General features: G+C 31.8%; 1 protein-coding gene across 5 annotated transcripts; it reads left to right on the forward strand.

Annotated features, from left to right (window-relative positions):
* Positions 1-7,609: 7,609 nt before the first annotated feature.
* On the forward strand, positions 7,610-9,854 carry LOC112026624 (uncharacterized). 5 transcript variants are annotated; one of them, XM_024059312.2, is made up of 3 exons: positions 7,611-7,969; positions 8,494-8,560; positions 9,129-9,854. In XM_024059312.2, exon 3 carries the CDS (start codon positions 9,176-9,178, stop codon positions 9,599-9,601), a length of 426 nt encoding a protein of 141 aa, XP_023915080.1. In that variant the 5' UTR covers positions 7,611-7,969; positions 8,494-8,560; positions 9,129-9,175; the 3' UTR covers positions 9,602-9,854. The 5 variants fall into 5 exon arrangements, with proteins under 5 accessions (XP_065637224.1, XP_023915080.1, XP_023915081.1 ...); XM_024059313.1 differs by having other exon boundaries at positions 8,505-8,560; XM_065781152.1 differs by lacking the exon at positions 8,494-8,560 and having other exon boundaries at positions 7,610-7,969; positions 9,099-9,854.
* The last annotated feature ends 8,061 nt before the right edge of the window (positions 9,855-17,915 follow it).

Raw genomic sequence — 17,915 nt, forward strand, 5'->3', positions numbered from 1 at the left:
TTAAAGTATTTTCTTATTTTATTCATAAAAAGTAGATTTGATTTTTTGTTTCCTCCCTACAAATCTAGATTTTCTTATTAACAAAACAAATATGAATTTTTTTACATATAAACCAAAACTCATTTTTTTAAAACTTTGCTCCAAAACAGATTTGATATTTTTTACAAAAACTTTTTTCTTTTCTTTCTTTATACAAAACACAGATTTGATTTTCTTCACAAAACTATTTTTTTTTATCTATATAAAATTCAAATCTGGTTTCTTTTTTTAATGAATCATATAAATTTTCTTTATTTACAAAAACATATTTTAATTTTTTCTAAAATGTGGATACATTCATAAGATAGATTTATGTGAGTTAGTTTTGGTCAAGTGTTTGTCATATATGCAACATATCATTCATATCATGCATAAAGGGTATATTGGTTATTAGAGTCTAGAAGACCAGACTCTGTCTAGGTGGAATGGGTGCCTAACACCTTCCCATGCCTTGTCTTTCTTTTATTTTGGGTAGATTGTAACGAGAACAAAAAGCTATGTATTCTTTTGCATAGAATGTAACTAGGACTCAAAGCCTTGTAAGATTCATTTTACCAAGATTGTATTTATCATTATTTAATCAATGACAATGAAATATTTTGATCATGTATTTTTCTTTTTTCTTTTTTCTCTTTTTTTGTATAAATAAGTGGCGATTCCACACCGCTTACCCAAAAAGAGAGGTGCCTTTAAAAGCACCCGAATCTCTTTTTTGAGTGCACCTCGATTTTGGTGATCTCTCACAATATTCATATGAATGTGTGACTTACCTCACTCCAACACAACACCTATGCATCAATACATGGACATATGAATGTGTGTTCATGGCCAAGCAAAGCAAACATAAAAAGGGAAACCCTAATCTAACATATCAAAGGTAATCAAACAAAGAAACAGAGAATATACATGTGAAAATAAGCTGAAAGCCTTAAATAATTAGGAATTATTTAAAAAAAAAAAAAAAAGGGGTGTGGGGTGGGGTGGGGTGGGGGTAGAACCTATGCGACACAACAGGAGAAGAGTGGAATTAAATGCTAATCATGTATTTTTATATATAGTATAGATAACTAAAGAATTATATCAACAACAAAAAAAAAAAAAAATGGAAAGTGATCTAGGGTTATTGTTCTTAGAAAGTGGATACAATATTTTATAATATCTCTATAGATATTCCCAATTATGCTAAGTTGTCAAGTTGTGATTAAAGAAACATCGCTTTCGTATTAGTTCACTACTAACACTATTTTATCATGCACCAATTGTAACTTAACATCTTAACATATTGTAAAATTGGGTACAACCCTGGATTTAATATTTCTTTTAAGAGAGTTTGACTATTGTGTGAATTTATAAGGAAAAAATATGTTTAACAAATACTGCATTCTTAGATTCAATAATGATAATAGCATGCCTGTCAAAAAAAGTCAAATTCATAAATATTAAATCAATAAGCACTATAATGAGTATATACAATAAAAATATAACCAATAGTTTTTTGTCCTTTTTTTTTTTAGAATGCTAAGTCTTTTTTAACACACATATACGGGAAGAAGAGAGAAGGTTTTTTAAAGAAACTTACAATGGTGTATATCTAAAAATGCCTAACTCTTGAATACACAGCACAGGCTTTAAATTTCTTTAACTTACACTCATTTTTCAATGTGGGATTAATCCATTGTTTTTTCTTTTGAGAATACTAAATATTTTTTAATACACACACGAGAAGAAGGGAGAAGGTTTTTTAAAGAAACTTACAGTGGTGTATATCTAATAATTTTTTGTCCTATTTGTCCTTTTAATGATAGGAATCGTTGAACAAGCACATTTGCCAATCTCCAAATACCCCCCCCCCCCAAACTTTTAACAAGAAGGTGTTCGACTTTTCCATAATTTATAGGATGTCTTGTTGGTGTTCTTGTGAGGCAACTTTCTGAGTATATGTGTCCTTAAAAGTTTACTTTTAATTTTTTTACTTTTCTTTTTATTTGGAAAGTCTTAAATTAATTTATATGACCTCTACAATAATTAGTGATGAACCCGTTTCTTTTGATCATATATTATTTATCAAACATGTAAAGATGGATATATAGATCAAATGCATCAACTAGGTCAAATCTAGATCAGACTATTTTGCTAGCTCATGAGGTTAAAATTAGGTTTTATATCCCAAAACCCAAAACTTGATTATCTTCAATGGGACATCATGTTCTAGTCATCTCAATCCAATAAATTTAACCTAGTCAACATTTCTATGTTGGGGAGATAACATTTTAGGGATATTCCAATTAAGGGGTTAATGTAAAATATAGAGACACTACTTATGCTGAAAGTTTAAAACCAATGGAATTGTGTCCAACAGTTTAAACCTATGGAAAAGTTTCCTTTGAATCATTGAATCTAATACCACTTGTTAGAAAGATAACACCTTGGGGAGACTCCAATGAAGAGGTTAGTATAACATATAAGGACGTCACTTGACCCTAAAGCTTAAACCAATGAGTTTAGATCTAATTATGTCCTATTAACCACTCTTTCTTCTCATTAGTATCCACTGTGGGACTTGACTACTCAACTTACTACACTACTCACACATTAATATTCCAACATCTTATACTTTGCCTATTACGACACCTTGCCATTATCACTCTTTCTTGTTCCCATTTTGTCTCATCATTGTTCCTTATACTTACCCTTACTGGCCTCACAGTTCTCATCTCATCACTCCCACCTTGAGATTAGGCGGAGACTTGATATTATAGCTTGTTCAATGAGAGAAACCGGTGAAATCGACTAATTCGACTATCTACATAACTTAATTACAAGATCATTTGACAACCTTTATCATGTCGATTGGGTAATTGACCTTCATGTTTTGAAGAACCAAAAATCGTGAATTTTTAACGATTTTACTTGAAATCAAGAGTTTAATTAATGATTTTTAGTTTGAAATGGTGAATTTAATTAACCTTAAACATGTTAATCACTCATGATTTAATTGTGGGCTAAACAAACAATTTAACTTAAAATGTTGAACATCCATGATTTTCAATTTAAAAGTGTCACCATTTCAATTAAGTTATAGAAATATAGTATTTTTAGCATTTTCAATTAAAATACAAATTTCATATATTTGTAAATTACCTCAAATGGTTTAAAAGTGTAAAGCCCACCCCTCAAAAAAAATATATTAAAATTAAAAGTGTAACGAACAACGAAAAGGTTTTTCTCCAAACCCTTCATCTCCTATATCTTTTTATTAGGTGTGTATTTGAAAAATCTAACTATTAGATTGCATATTTTATTATATTCTCATGCTTGCAAAATTTCAAGAAGATCAAAGATTAATAGCTATGTCATCAATTAAATGTTTAAACTTTATGTTTTTGTGGTATAAAATTATACATATAAATAAGTTTATTAATTGAACAGTAACTAACATCAGATTTGAACAAAATTTGACATACACATTAAGAACATAAAGAAAATGTAATTTAAAGATTAGATTTTTGAAATTCACATCCAATAAATAAATAAATGAATGAATATATATATATATATATAAAGAGTTTGAAAATTTTCTTTCCAAACTAATTTGGACAAAAATCTTGTCCAATGAACAATCATGATTTTGATGCGCACCCCTACAGTTCATTAAGCAAAGTGACAAATTTGGTTTAGCTGCTTATTGTTAGAGTTTGTCAATGGTGGATTCCTTTTTCATTTCTTTTTTTCCTTTTTTTTGTCTTTTTTTTTTGGGGTTGGGTTCACAATAATTTTTGTTGGGAATATACATGTGAGTGAAGTCTCATATTAAATATTAATGAAAAAAAATGAGCTNTCTACTAGTGGACACTGATATCTTCTTATTAAACATTATGTTAGAAAATGTTTTGAAAATTTTTTCTACCCAAAAAAAGGAGCTCCGAAAAACAGTCATCTAGTTATGGAGCTTTCTCATCCTGTTATACAAAAAAAATATGCATTTTTTTATCACCAATAGTCACTTTTTTTTTTTTTTTTTTTTTTGCATAACCAAATTATTAATACACCTTATATCTTATTCTTCATTTTGAATACATCTTAATAATTTTTTTTTCTCAACACACTGAATCAAACCATCATATCATATCAATTTTTTTTTTCCGTATAAAAAAATGGGGAAAGGTTTGGATTTTATTAAAAAATAACTATAAAACCCAAACTATATTATTAGTTAAGCAAGGTTTGAAACAAATTTCATTTCTAACAAATCGAGTTCAGAGGACTCGATTTTGCTTTGAGAAAATCGAGTGTCTCACACTCGATTTCCAAGTGACTATGGAAATCGAGTGTAAGACACTCAATTTCCAAGTGCAAATTCATTGGGCAAAATTGAGTGCAGAAAACTCAAATTGTTAGAGACTAAATATGTATGAAATGTTGTCTAACTAATAATATAAATTGAGTTTTATAGTTATTTTTTAATAAAACCGAAAGGTTTTACCTAAACTACGAATGGTTGTGTATATTTTAGGTAAGCTCCATAACATTGTGTATAATTATATGTAAAATAGAAAATTGGATGTAGCCAGTTTTTTCCTTCTTTTTAGTTACAGCCTACAGTATTATCTATATTTAGCATTTTTTATGAGTTTTACATAACATGATGAGAAATATCCACAAAAAAAAGAAAATTCATCTTAATTAATCAAACCTAATTTGGACTGTAATTCATGTTCATGATTCATTGTTTTTGGGTGTAACAATTGTTGGAGAGAAAAACACCTCAGCGAATTTCTTTGAATAATTAATATAACATATAAAGACTTTCATAAAAAAAAAAAAAATATATATAATATATATATATAGACACATTTTAACTTAAAATTCCAAAATTCAATGAGTATGTGTTCAATTATGATATATTATAAGCTCATTTTTTTTCATTAATATTTAATATGAGACTTCACTCACATGATCCACCATTTTTTTTTTTTTTTTTTTTTTTTTTTTTTTTTTTTTTTTTTTTTTTTTGAGGGGAATGTCCACTAGAAGACTCAAAGCTTCTGAAAGTTCCATGTAAGTTCCTTATCAACTCGAATGCTCTCAAAAGTAAAAAATAGATGGCTCGGACAACTTTCAAGTAAAGCATTTTTTTTTTAGCTTGGCATACTTTCAACTTTCAAATCAAGCGGAGGTACTCTACTAGCCCTGCACTGTAAACTACTGACCAAGGACAGAGTACAACCACTACTGCTCTGCTCTAGCAAAATCGTTTTTTTTTTTTTTTTTTAACAGAAGAATTTTTAAAAGATTTAAAAATAGTACTAATTTGATAGTTTAAAAATAGTGGTGAGATGATGATATCATTGATTCATTGTCAAGTTTTTTTTTTCCCCGACTTTTCTTTCCCCCCACCCCTCCAAAAAAATTAACATATTCTAGATTATAGTATGCATTTGGCAAGCATAATTTTTTTATTTTTGAGCTTATTTTAGTGGGTTTTATATATAAAAAAGAAAATCATATTCTTTTTGTAATGTATTTTTAATATATAAACAATAAAAAAAGTACATCCAAACAAATTATGACTATTCAATTCTATATTTTAGTTTTGAATAATATTAGATGTACAATTTACTTTACAACTTTAACTTTTTTGAGAAAGAAGACATCTAATATTAATAGTCAGAGTCGGCCAAAAAAATAGAATAAATGTGGGGAGGAATATCCTTCATCCATGCAGACAAATCTCTGATATGTCTAGCATGTCTAGCTAGGTTATGAGCAATCTTATTAACTTGATATGTTATAATTAGAGTAATGCTAATTTTATTTAGGGACAAAGTTTGGGTACAAATTTTGTTATAGTCAATGACTAAAATTCCACTAAAATAATTAACATTACCATATATTTTGAAAATCTAATTGTTAAATTATATATTCTTTATGTTCTTAACATGCTTATCTAATTTTGTATCAATCAGATATTCTTTACTATTTGATCTATAAACTTATTATTTAAATATAATTTTAGATTACAAAAATTTAAAATTTAAACATTTGATTCATGACATAACTATTGATCTTTAGTCTTTGACCAAACTAAGTTTGTAATCAAATTTGGTTCTTCATTTATGCAGTAATACCACTTTTAAAGTTTTATTATACACGGTTGAGGTTCAAAATTAAATGGCCACAAACTAAGGCCCAAAGAAGTTAAAAAAAAAACGTTGGGCCCATTTCACAAAAAAAAAAAAAATGAATAATAAAACTGAAAAGGTTGGGCTCTCACAAATAAAGAAAAGAGAGAAGAAAGAAAGAAAGGGGAAGAAGCCCAGAGGAATGGAACCAGCGAACCGAAGAAAGCCCAGAAAGAAGAACTGGATCAGGATCCCAGGAACCCCCAGAGTCAGGAGATCCCTGGACGCACGAAGTGAGATTGAAGCAAATTCAAAGAGAGATAAAAGACAAAGGGCATGCGGGTCTCATGCTCCAGACATGCAGTAGAGCCAGGAGGTACGCGTAGGAGCCTGGTCCCAACCATTTGGAGAAAGTGACAAGGAAGAGTACAACCGAAAAAAGGGCTGGAGCGATGAGAAGAAAAAGCCAAAAAGCTTCAGACCAGCCAACAGAGAAATCTGGAAATAGGAAACTAGCTAAGGGACTTTCACTTGGTCGGATTAAAAAGCAAGAAACTATGAAGAAAAAGGGAAAAGACATGACCCTGAGCAACCTAGCATGACACGAGCTCTAAGGGGCAAAAGAGAGAAATCATTAGTACCTCCAAAGCCTGAAGTTGTGCTATAAAAGGAGGAAGGGGTCCATGCTACAGGGGAGGATTGAAGACTAAGGGATAGAGAATTCATTTACGATTAGATCATTTGAAACGTTCGCAACCTAAAGTCTCGTGAAATTATAGAAAGAGGCTCTGTAAACTTAAGAGAAAACAGAGGAACTGTTCCCAGTATCCTAGAGGCAGCCGTTATAGTACATGCTCGGATTCAACAAATTCAAACTTTACAAGCCTTTGAAGCTTAAATAGCTATCAAAGTCTGTAACTTTTGAACTCAGTTGAACCTTGCACCACGTCTTAGTAAGCGCTGTAATCACAACTAAGGGAAATTAATAAAATACACCTCATTAATTAGGAGATCCCCAACTTGTTCTTGCATCATATTTCACTTGTTGTGCATATCTTTACTATTAAAATGTTATTCAATACGGATATACTTGTTTGTTAGCTATTTGTATTGTAAGAGGCTTGTTTTGTGCACCAATCGGTTCTTAAACAGCTCTTTAGCTGCGATGAATCGAACCCAGTCTACCAAGAATATTTTATTTGGCCCAGGATCCTTGGGCCATAGTGCTGGGAGAAAAAAAGCACTCACACATACACCAATAATAATAATAAATCCTGATAATAGTAAAAAAAAAAAAAAAAAAAAAAAACAGTGATATATATCTCTCCATATATGTTAAGTTTTACCACACATATTTACTAATTTCCTTTAGGATCCTCGACCTTGAGAGGTGGACCCCAAAAAAAAAAAATCCATTTTTTACTTATGAAGTTTCAACTTTCAAGTTTCAACCATTCTATTTCTACTTCTGTTTGCTTCTTAATTCAGTTCTCTCTAGTGTCCGCCTCTTTTCCTTTCTTCTCTTTATGGCTAAGCTCTCCACCCACTATGGCTATGATAAATCTCTTTAAGCATCAATCTTTACGCTAATACCTCTCATAGTGAAATCATTTTGTGATCTGGGTCTTTTTTAAGTTCTCATTCAGATATATCTTCCACCACTTTTTGGTCTCTGCTACTTCACATTTGAAACCGTCAACAGAAACTAACCCACTTGTTTTTTGAGGTTTTAATGGTTTATTGATAGGTAATCAGATTTTGAGAAGTGGGATTTGTCTTTCAGATGCAGAAAATGGATTTTTTATGAGGTCAGCTTCATGTCTTTGTGTATACAACATATATTACAGGAAGGGATATATGTTCTCTTTTTAAGTTTGGCTGAAAAGGTTAATTCTTTGTTTCTTTTCTGAGAATAAGTAGGGAAAGAAAACTATTTTTGGTTATAGGTTTCTCATTGTCAGAGAACTTAGGAAAGAGTGACCTGTACCTCACTGAGAAGCATTGGGTTTAGGTTAGGTGAGTATCTCACTTTTTGCAAGCCAAAACAACACTAGACATAGGATTTACAGTTTTGTTCTTGGTCACTTTCACTCAGATTTCAGATTTCACAGCAGCTAAACTGAGGATTATTGATTTTCTTTTCTTCTATATAGTGTTCATATGATGTTAGCATGGATTGCTTGTTTTTGTTTTGATCATGAAATGGATTGCTTTTGTTTGTTTGGCTACTGATTTCTTCATATGGGAGGATGAGTTGAATATGTTTCTATAAAGAGCCTGATTTGGGTTATTTATCACTTGTTTTTTCTGTTCATGATATATTTGTTGCCAGTGGTGTCCCAGGTTTGCAGTGGACTGGACTCTACTGATGTTTGGCTTAAATTGGCTGCCTTGAAAAGGTTGTAAAATTGGGAAGCCAACCAATTAATGAATATATAAATTTTGTTATATAGGAGCTCAGAAACATAACATCCACTGAATGGATTTTATAGAATTCATTGAAGTTTATTTTATTTTCTTTTTCTTTTCTCTTCTTTTCCTTGGCTTTCTCATCAGCCAAATATAGGGTAAAATATAGATTTTTATGTTTTCATGAGTAAATGTAAATTTCAAAATGAAAAAGTAAGAGAAAAAAATTTTTGTTCTTCCTTCAATTGCTTAAACAAATGGGTGAGTGGGTTTCAAACCTTTCCTCATGGGAGAACTAGGTAAGGCTGCTGAGGCCACGAGGCCCTTTGTAAAGTTGTTCTCCCTTTGTTATTAGTAAGGCTGAGGATATGTCCTCTTCCTGAAAAGGCTGTTGGTTATATGTCAACTAATGCCATTGTTAATTACGTCATTAGCATGACTGGAATTTTTTTTGGCTGTGGAAAATGGAATGTATTAATTTTGTCATCTTTTAAAATTTGCAATCTCAGTTACTAAATTTAAATTCAGGACTTTAAGTTTGGCCGCTTGACTTTGCAGAAGTCCTTTTGAGTTGTTCAAAATTCTCTTTGGGGAGTTTCTTTATTATGGGTAGAGGTAGAGGAAAGGGGAAGAAACAAAATGCTGTTGCCTCTCGTGAGGATCCTGGAAGCGGTGAAGAGGAAAAAATTCCAGCATACAGGAGAAGAGGAAGGCCTCAAAAACCATTAAAGGATGAAATCGAAGAAGAAGAGGAGGAAGGAAACACTGACAAGATACTAGAAGATGGAGAGGATGCTAAAGTTAATATTTCTAGAAAGGATATGAAAAATCAGAATACCATAGAGAATGGACGGAAGAGGAAGAGGTCTGCTCAGGTCAAAGAAAATATCAGTTCAGTTGGAGGGGAGAATGGCATTGGAAAAAAGTCAAGTCCCGATGATTCAACAAAGTCAGTTGGATTCCGACAAAATGGAAGTAGGAGAAAAAACAAGCCTCGCCGGGCTGCTGAAGCTGGTGTGGAGTGCAAGTGAGCTTGGATTGGCTATTATGATGGTTCTTTACCTACCTTTCCATTGCTGGATAAATCTTTTGTATGGGGCAAGGCATTGTTAACTTACGTATGGTTTCCTGTAATTCCTTTGCTATATGCTTATTGTTTTTTGTAATATTCGAGTTCTAATTCCTCTTAATGGATATTTTTCATTGTAATGTTTTGGAACAGATTACTGCCAGAATTTTGCATGGAGCTACCACCTTTGAAAAATATTTGCTATTTTTGTGCTATATGCCTTTTGTTATGAGTGACAACAAAAGTTTCTTTTCCCCGTCCCAACAAATTTTTTCCTAACTATGTTAATATGAAATTATACAAAAATTGGCCAGATGTGTATAATGAATTAGCTCATTTGAGGGAAGTCAACAAGTTGGTTATAATATAACAGGGCTTGGGTTATCACTATATCCTAAATGCTGCAGCAGCAGCAATAAGTGCTTTGATGCAGGTTGGGGCTTGGAGAAAAAAACTGAAGGCTTGGAACTGGAAATGAGAGGAGAAATGTTGTGAGTTAACAAGGCAAACTGAAGCATTGATCAAAGATGTGGCTCTTGTAATGGACTGCTGTGACATAATCTTTAATGCTAAACCAAATATGCTACATTAGGCATTGATAATGTCTTGCAAAATGTAGACAGATACCTATTCAGGGTGGACTCCTGTTGCTCATTGATGACACGGGATCCTTGAACACTCCCAACCAGTGGAATGAGGTAATTAATGAGAATTATGCATTTCTTTTTCATATTAATTTCGGCTTTTAATACTTTTTCTGCATTACTGTGCTGCCCATTTTGTAAAATAGATGTAATTTGCATTGTGAAATAGTTGAAGTATATCTTCTAAGCATATAATGCCGTAGACATCTCATGTATATAAAAATATATATGCGTATTATAGTCACCTCATGTATTTTAGAAAACATGCGCCAACTTTTCCCAAAAATTGGAGCAAACATGTTGATGATCAAACGTGCTTTAGGTAGATTATTGGTTGGTGAATCTAGCTGATTTTAGACATGCTTCTAGTTTCTAGTTCTCATAGCTATATTATTTTTGGTTTACTTTTGTTTAGAAATGCTGAAAACAAGGGAAGTCAATGTCTAGGAAATATGAATAAAATAGAATGTGCAACCTTTTGTAGTGTCCATTCAAGGATGGTGACAAACGCACATCTTGGATGCTGAGGAGTGCAAATAAGTTTATGTACATGCAGAGAGTACATAAACTGAGATTGTGTGTGCACGTACACGTGTAATACAAAATACCAGATTCCAAATTTGGGCTGGTTCACCACTTTTGGCTGAGTTTAAAGTATGGATTGTGCTTCTTATGATGATCAAGATCCGCTCTTTGGTTTAGGTTTGATTTCAAATAAACCAACTGCACTGGCTTGGAGACATGTGAGTGATATATCAATTTCTCGTTTTACATTAACTTTCATACTTGCACCTGTGATTTTTTAGTAACTAATTGAGTTACTGTACGATGTGCGATGTAACTTATTATTAGTTTTCTCCAATATTTTGATAAGTTATACCAAAAATCTTGTAACTTAATTGTTTGGCACATTAATTTCCAATAGAAACATCCAGGATAAAGATCCCCACCCCAACTATTGATGTATAATAAAAGATATTTCAATAAATTTCATTGTAAAAAATTGTAATCTTTAGTTATTTTATATATAGAGACAAAAAAAGAAATACACAAGAGTAGTATAGTGATTCGATCATACTATATATATATATATGTGTGTGTGTGTGTGCGCGCGCGCGCACGTGTTTACAAATTAAAAATTGCATAATATAGTGGCTAATATAGATAGACACGTTTCATGCCTACTAAAAATGCTTATATCCTTCAATTTTTTTTTTTTTTTTTTTTTTTTTTTTTTTTTTTTTTTTTTTTTTTTTTTTTTTTTTTTTTTTTTACGTTCTTGATTGTGTGTTACTAAAAAAGTTTTCCCCTTTTGTTGGATATGGTTTCAATTGTTGCAAAAACAACTAAATTTGAGTAAAAATGCTATATTTCAAATCAATTGTTTCTCACATAAAAAAATCAATTATTTCTCATATAAATCTTAGAAAAAATTATAGGAAAATTTCATTATGCTTAAAATAATTAATATAACAAAATAAACATATTTATTATATTAGTAATATTTCTAACTATATAGAATACATACTACAATGTTAGTTCCACACACACATACGCGCGAGCGCATAAATACACACGCAAGGGAGTTAGGAAAATTAAAGAATTAAGATTAATTTTAGGGATTTCACAAATATTTAATTTTTTTTTATGGCTTTTGTGACAAATGTTGACAAAGCAACTAAACATGAGTAAGAATGACATATTAAAAATTTATTATTATTATTATTGCAATTAAAAATTATTTTTTATATAGAGTTTGTTGAGGGCCAAAATTTCACAAAAAAGCCCATTCAATGAAAAGTAAGGAAAGACCATGAGCTTTAACAAAAAAAGACCTAATTCATGAAGCTAATAAGGACCATGAAGGCCCAAAATCTCAAAAAGAAAGAAAAACAGAAAGAAATAATAATGATAATAAAGAAAAAAGAAGACGATCTCGATCAGGCCAGAGGAATGATCTCGGGTGGGCCAAAGGAAGGATCCCGGGCGGACCAGAGGATATGCAGCAAGAAGAAGGATCTCAGTCAAACCAGAGGATATGTAGCAAGATGTATGTTCATATTTTCAACAAAAAAGCCATTAAAAATCCAGTAAAATCTAGTGAAAGAGCTAGGCCGGGATACCCAAAGGCTGCCAGAGGCTCGAGATCCTCGAGACGTGCAGCACAGCTAAAGTGGGATTGAGATAACTCAAAATGGGTACCACGAAATACAAAAAACGAAGAATAGATTTATCCTTTTCAAGCACCCAGTGGTGCAGCAAAGAACCAGAAAGCTTGGAGAGTGACAATTCATGAATAAAAGGTTGGTACCTCAGGGAACCCAGAATGATGAACTATAAAAGGAAGTGGCTGGGAAAACCTTTAACCCAGCAATAATGGATTTCACTCACTTGGAAAAAATGACAGCAAGAAGGACAACCAAAAGGTGAGTCTGAAAAGGTAAGAAGCCTTGAAAGAAGAGAGATTGAAGGTTAGCTGCCTAAGGACGCCTCGGAAGAAAAAGTCAGGAAGTGACTTTTAGAGAAACAACACTAAAAGAGGAAAATTATGAGAAACAGGGGAAGAACCAGCCATTAGAATGGCTGACATGACAGGGGCTCTAGTACCCAAGGAGCCAATGAGGGAGAATCAGTGGTATCCAAACCCTAGAATGACACTATAAAAGGGGGAAGCAGCCAACATTAAGGGGCATTATGCAAAAGGAGGAAATCATAACAGAATCTTTGAGAAAACACTGTCTAAAACTCAAAGAAAGTAAAAAACAGTGTTCGGTATCCCAGAACAGTCACTATAAAACGTACTTGAATTCAAAGGGATTCAAACTTTGCAAGTCTTAGAGGCTTAGATAGCCATCTAAGTCTGTAATTTTTGAGCTTATTTGAACCTTGTAACGCATCATAGTGAGCACATTGTAATTCACAATTAAGAAAAATAATGAAATATCTCATATTGATTTGAGAATCTCTAACAATTATTTTGTATATTTCTTTATTACATTGTTTTCCTTTACTGTTTCTTGCTTCTCAATACATATATTCTTGCTTTCTAGTTTTCCTTTTGCTTAGCCAAAAGTTGAGTCCTTTTATCTGAGTCCTCACTTCAACTTGGGCCTTAGACACACTTAGCATACAAAGAAACATATGTCAAAAGATACACACATCAGATATCACTCTCTCTCACAAAAATCTTTTTCACCTAACTATCTTGGAAGGCAAAGTCCAAGCAAAGTCACTTGGACTTGAGTTCCAAATCCCACAAGTTTTGTGCAAAAGCACTAAGTTTGTGAGAATTAGGGCCAGGATCCTCGTGGTTAAATCATTCTCATGAAATTCATTTACATATATGTATTTGTATTAAAATGTATATTCTAATCTAAGAAACTAACAATTATTTGAAGATGTGTGTATTGTATAGTGTGTTTTATGTAGTATCTATAGAGGTAAAAGGAAAGGACAAAACTCTATTGCATAATAAATATGGAGAAAAATCATATAGTTTAGAGAATCAGTATTCTGAGTTCTTGTAGGCCTAGTACGCCCCAGAATCTCACGACAGTATGTCTGGGATCCCACGACAGTACGCCCGGGTACCAAGTGAAGGAACTCTTTTAAATATTTATACAATAAAAGATAAGTTTTAAATATTCTATTTCAATCTCTTTCTCATTGTAAATATTATGAATACTTATTTTACTTATTTCGTAAGCGTAAATGGTCATTTTATGACACTAAAACACTTATAATGGTATTTTATTGCTTAGGAGGAATTGCATTTTTGCCTTGAGGAGATTTATGTGACTTGCGCACAACTTGGTTTGTAATCAGCCCCTATTTAGCTGCAGTGAACCAAACCCAGTCCACCAAACAACATATATTTGGCCCGGGATCCTTGTCTTTACTTGGGCCTGTGTGCTAAGAAAGCAAGCACTCTCACAGAGTTTATAAAAATAATTATGTAAATTCATTTTATATAAATAATTAACGTACAACCATAGATAATTAATATATGCATTTATTCTATTAGTTAATTCAATGAACTAATACTTCAATATAAATACAAACTTTGTTGAAGTAGAAAATTAAATAAAGAGAACTTTAAGGAATGCGCTAAATGACACAACTTCATACTCTCCAACATGAGGTCTCTACTTTTATATATATATATATATATTAATTGATTATGCTGTCTAGTGCCTTGAATATTGCCATAAAAAAAGAAAATGATACCGACTGCAACAATAATAATAATATAACCTTGAAGAATGTTTTGTGACAAAAATGGGCATTTGAGGCTTAAATGTGAATGTAGTTGTACTATATGAGGTTGAAGGCATTCACAACAGGCCTACCGTTCAAGGTGCTTCTTCTACACGTAACATATTATGTTGAAGGCACTTGCGAAATAATCTATATGTAGGACCGTGCTGCAGAATGTAGTTTAGATGGTTTGGTCATGTGCAGTAGAGACCAGAAACATTGCTTATTGTGAAGGAGGAATGTTGTGGCATTGGAAGGCTCAAGACGTAGAAATTAGAACAAAGTTTTTTTCCAAATTAGTTTGGAGAGAAACCCTTCAAACTTATCATATATCTTTTTTTTGGATGTGAATTTAGAAAATCTAACTATTGAATTTCATGTTATTTATGTTCTTAATATGCATATCAAATTTCGTTCAAATCAGATTTTATTTACTATTGGATCAATGAATTTATTTTTTATACACAATTTTAGATTACAAAAACTTGAAATTTTAACATTTATTTGATGACATAGCAATTGATCTTTGATCTTCTTGAAATTTTGCAAGCACGAAGTATATAATAAGAACATGTAATACAACGGTTAAATTTTCAAATTTCCCACTCAATATAAAAATATATAATAAGTTTGAAGGATTTTTCTCTAAATTAATTTGAAGAAAAATTTTATTCTAAAAATTATTATTCAAACTTCAAAAGCCGCAAAGTATGAGTCTGCTACTGACGCCAAATTTTTGGCATAAGAGGTTTTTTCTATTATTATTTTTTATTATTATAGCATAAATGAGGTGAATATGACTAATGTCATTTTATTATAGAACGTTCACAGTTTCATGATTCATTATGCCTGTTTTTGGGAAGATGCATGTGAGCATTGTTATTTGTGCTGGCGTACATTGTAAGTGTTAAGATGTTCAACTGGCTATTCATATTCTCATTAATTGGAGTTTCTTTCAAAAAATTTCGTTTGTTAATGCCCTTATTTATTTTCTTTAGCACATGAAGTTGGATATGGTGGAGGCATGAGGAAGAATGAACAAGCTAACCTACTGCTGCCACTATTTTTACCATCCGCTCCCACTCTACCCTTGTTTTGATTATGAGTTATGCTAGTGTTGTAAAATTGAAAACCCTTTTTTAGACTTTTCGTCTATTCTCTTTTTGACTGGATAGTCAGGACTCAGGAGCAAGTTAAATTCTATGTTTTTTTGCTACCTTTTATGGCAACTTCCTTCTCCCTCCAAGTTTTATATATATGGGGGAAATTAACAAAGACAGTCGTTGATAGGCTCCATCATAGATGTCACCTAAGAAATTACCTATAAATAAATAGAAAAAATAGAATTCATTCAATGAAGGTTGCAGCCATTAATCAGCTGTTTGATTTACTACTTTCTGCGAACTAATGGGATAGAAGATCCCATTTCTATGTATCATAAGTCCATCTTGTCATTACTAGATTCTTTTAAAGTTAAGCATTTGACCAAGGTTTTTTATAGAAAACTTTTCAATTGAGTTCTTTACTTCTTAAGCTAATCTTTTAGGGTCTGTTTGGTTAGAGAGGTGGAAAAGTGAGAGGATAAAAAATGGTAGGATGATGAAAAATGAGAGGATAGAAAATATTTTAATTTCCTTTTTTTTTGTTTGGTTGAGAGTAAAAAAATAGAATGATAGAAAAACTGTTTGTATAAGTTTACTCACATAACTCGTTAAAAAATGATGCCCAATTGAAACAAAAAATTAACAAACAACCAAAAAAAAAAATCCAATCACCCAAATTTATTTTATATATATATATATATATAAAACGCAAGTATTCCCTCTGACTTTGATGAAAACTAAGATTTTACGCATGATCATGGAAATTAATCTTAGGAGGATTTTGATGATGATGATGATGATGATGATGTCTGATTTCAAGTAACTTATATAAGAAGCTTTTCAAAAAATGTACTGAACTAAGAAAAAAAAACATTTAAGCTATCCCTTAAATAACTTAATGGGGGGTTAAAGCATGAAGAGACAATTTTTATTTTTTAGTGAAGGGAGCATTAGAGATTAGGCTGAATGGAGCCAATAAATTGGCTGAAAATTATAAGGATGAAAATATCCCACTTGAAGAGAAAATCAAGACCCTAAGGGTGGTGTGAATTTTAGGGAAGATGGAAAAAAATTAGGAAAGAAAATTTTTTGAAGGGCATTTGGTTGAGATGGGGAGGGGGAAATGATAGTGAAACCCATCAAAAAGTTTTCTTTTCAAAATGGAGAGAAAACTTGGTGGGAGAAAATCTTATAGGTGAAGAACAAAAATGCCCATGTGCAAGTTGCACATGAGCTTCTTTAGTATGTTTTGTTTTTGTTTGTTTGTTGATTTTTTTTTTTTTAATTTTTAAAAATTTTTAATTCCAATTTTAATAAGTTTTTTTTTTTTTTTGTTCATTTGCTTTCCTAGGCTTTAGTACCCTTGTTAAGTGTTTCTTTTGTTCTCATTCCAGTTTTTTTTTAAGACATTTTATATATATATATATATATAAANAGGTAAATCCAAGGCAATATCATTATAGATACTGTATGGGCGAGACAAATGACCAGTTCTTTTGTCCATTGTGCCCAATACATGGGATGTAATAGTTTTACAATTGCCTAATGGTTAGTGTCCCTACCATTTCTTGTTGCTTGTCAATCACTTAGACTGTCCGAGTGACTCCATTTTGGTTGGACTTGGAGGTGTATATATATATATATATATATTTTTTTTTTTTTTTTTTTTTTTTTCTTCTTCGCTAAAAAGTAATCAATTCAGTAATCAGTATAAAGGAACAAAACGTCACACATATAGACAACAAAAGACATTCACTCTTCATAGCCCCCCAAGAAGGCAAGAACACACTGTGGGGAAGGTCCTGAATTGAGGGCACAAAAAACCCTTCAAAAGAGGAGACACAGCACAAGCCCATTGGGCTAAAACATGACCTAACTTAACCTGCTTGCTGTAATAAAGGCACTAGCCACGCATAGGGTGTCCTCAATGCTCAAATGAAAGGGTCCATGTTGTTGATGTTGGTTGATTTAACCAGCACCCAAAATTCTGTTTGTGTAGAAGGCACAAATCAATCAGTTTCGAGACCTGATTTTTCACAATTTTTTTTTCTTATTATTTTAAAATTAGTGATTGATATATAATAAAAATTGTGCCAGTGATAGATCCAAGTAAAATTGATGTTGCTTGAGTCACAATCATTATAAGGTATGTCAATGATTAAAAAGAATTTATGAAAAATATTCTATCTCTAGCATTGCTTGTAATTTTTGCGTGTTGGAATCTTACTATCTATGGTGGGTTTGCGGGGACCTTGGGTTTGATGTGGAGGGT

This window comes from Quercus suber, unplaced genomic scaffold (assembly GCF_002906115.3).
Source record: "Quercus suber isolate HL8 unplaced genomic scaffold, Cork oak 2.0 scaffold_258, whole genome shotgun sequence".
Taxonomy (NCBI): domain Eukaryota; kingdom Viridiplantae; phylum Streptophyta; class Magnoliopsida; order Fagales; family Fagaceae; genus Quercus; species Quercus suber.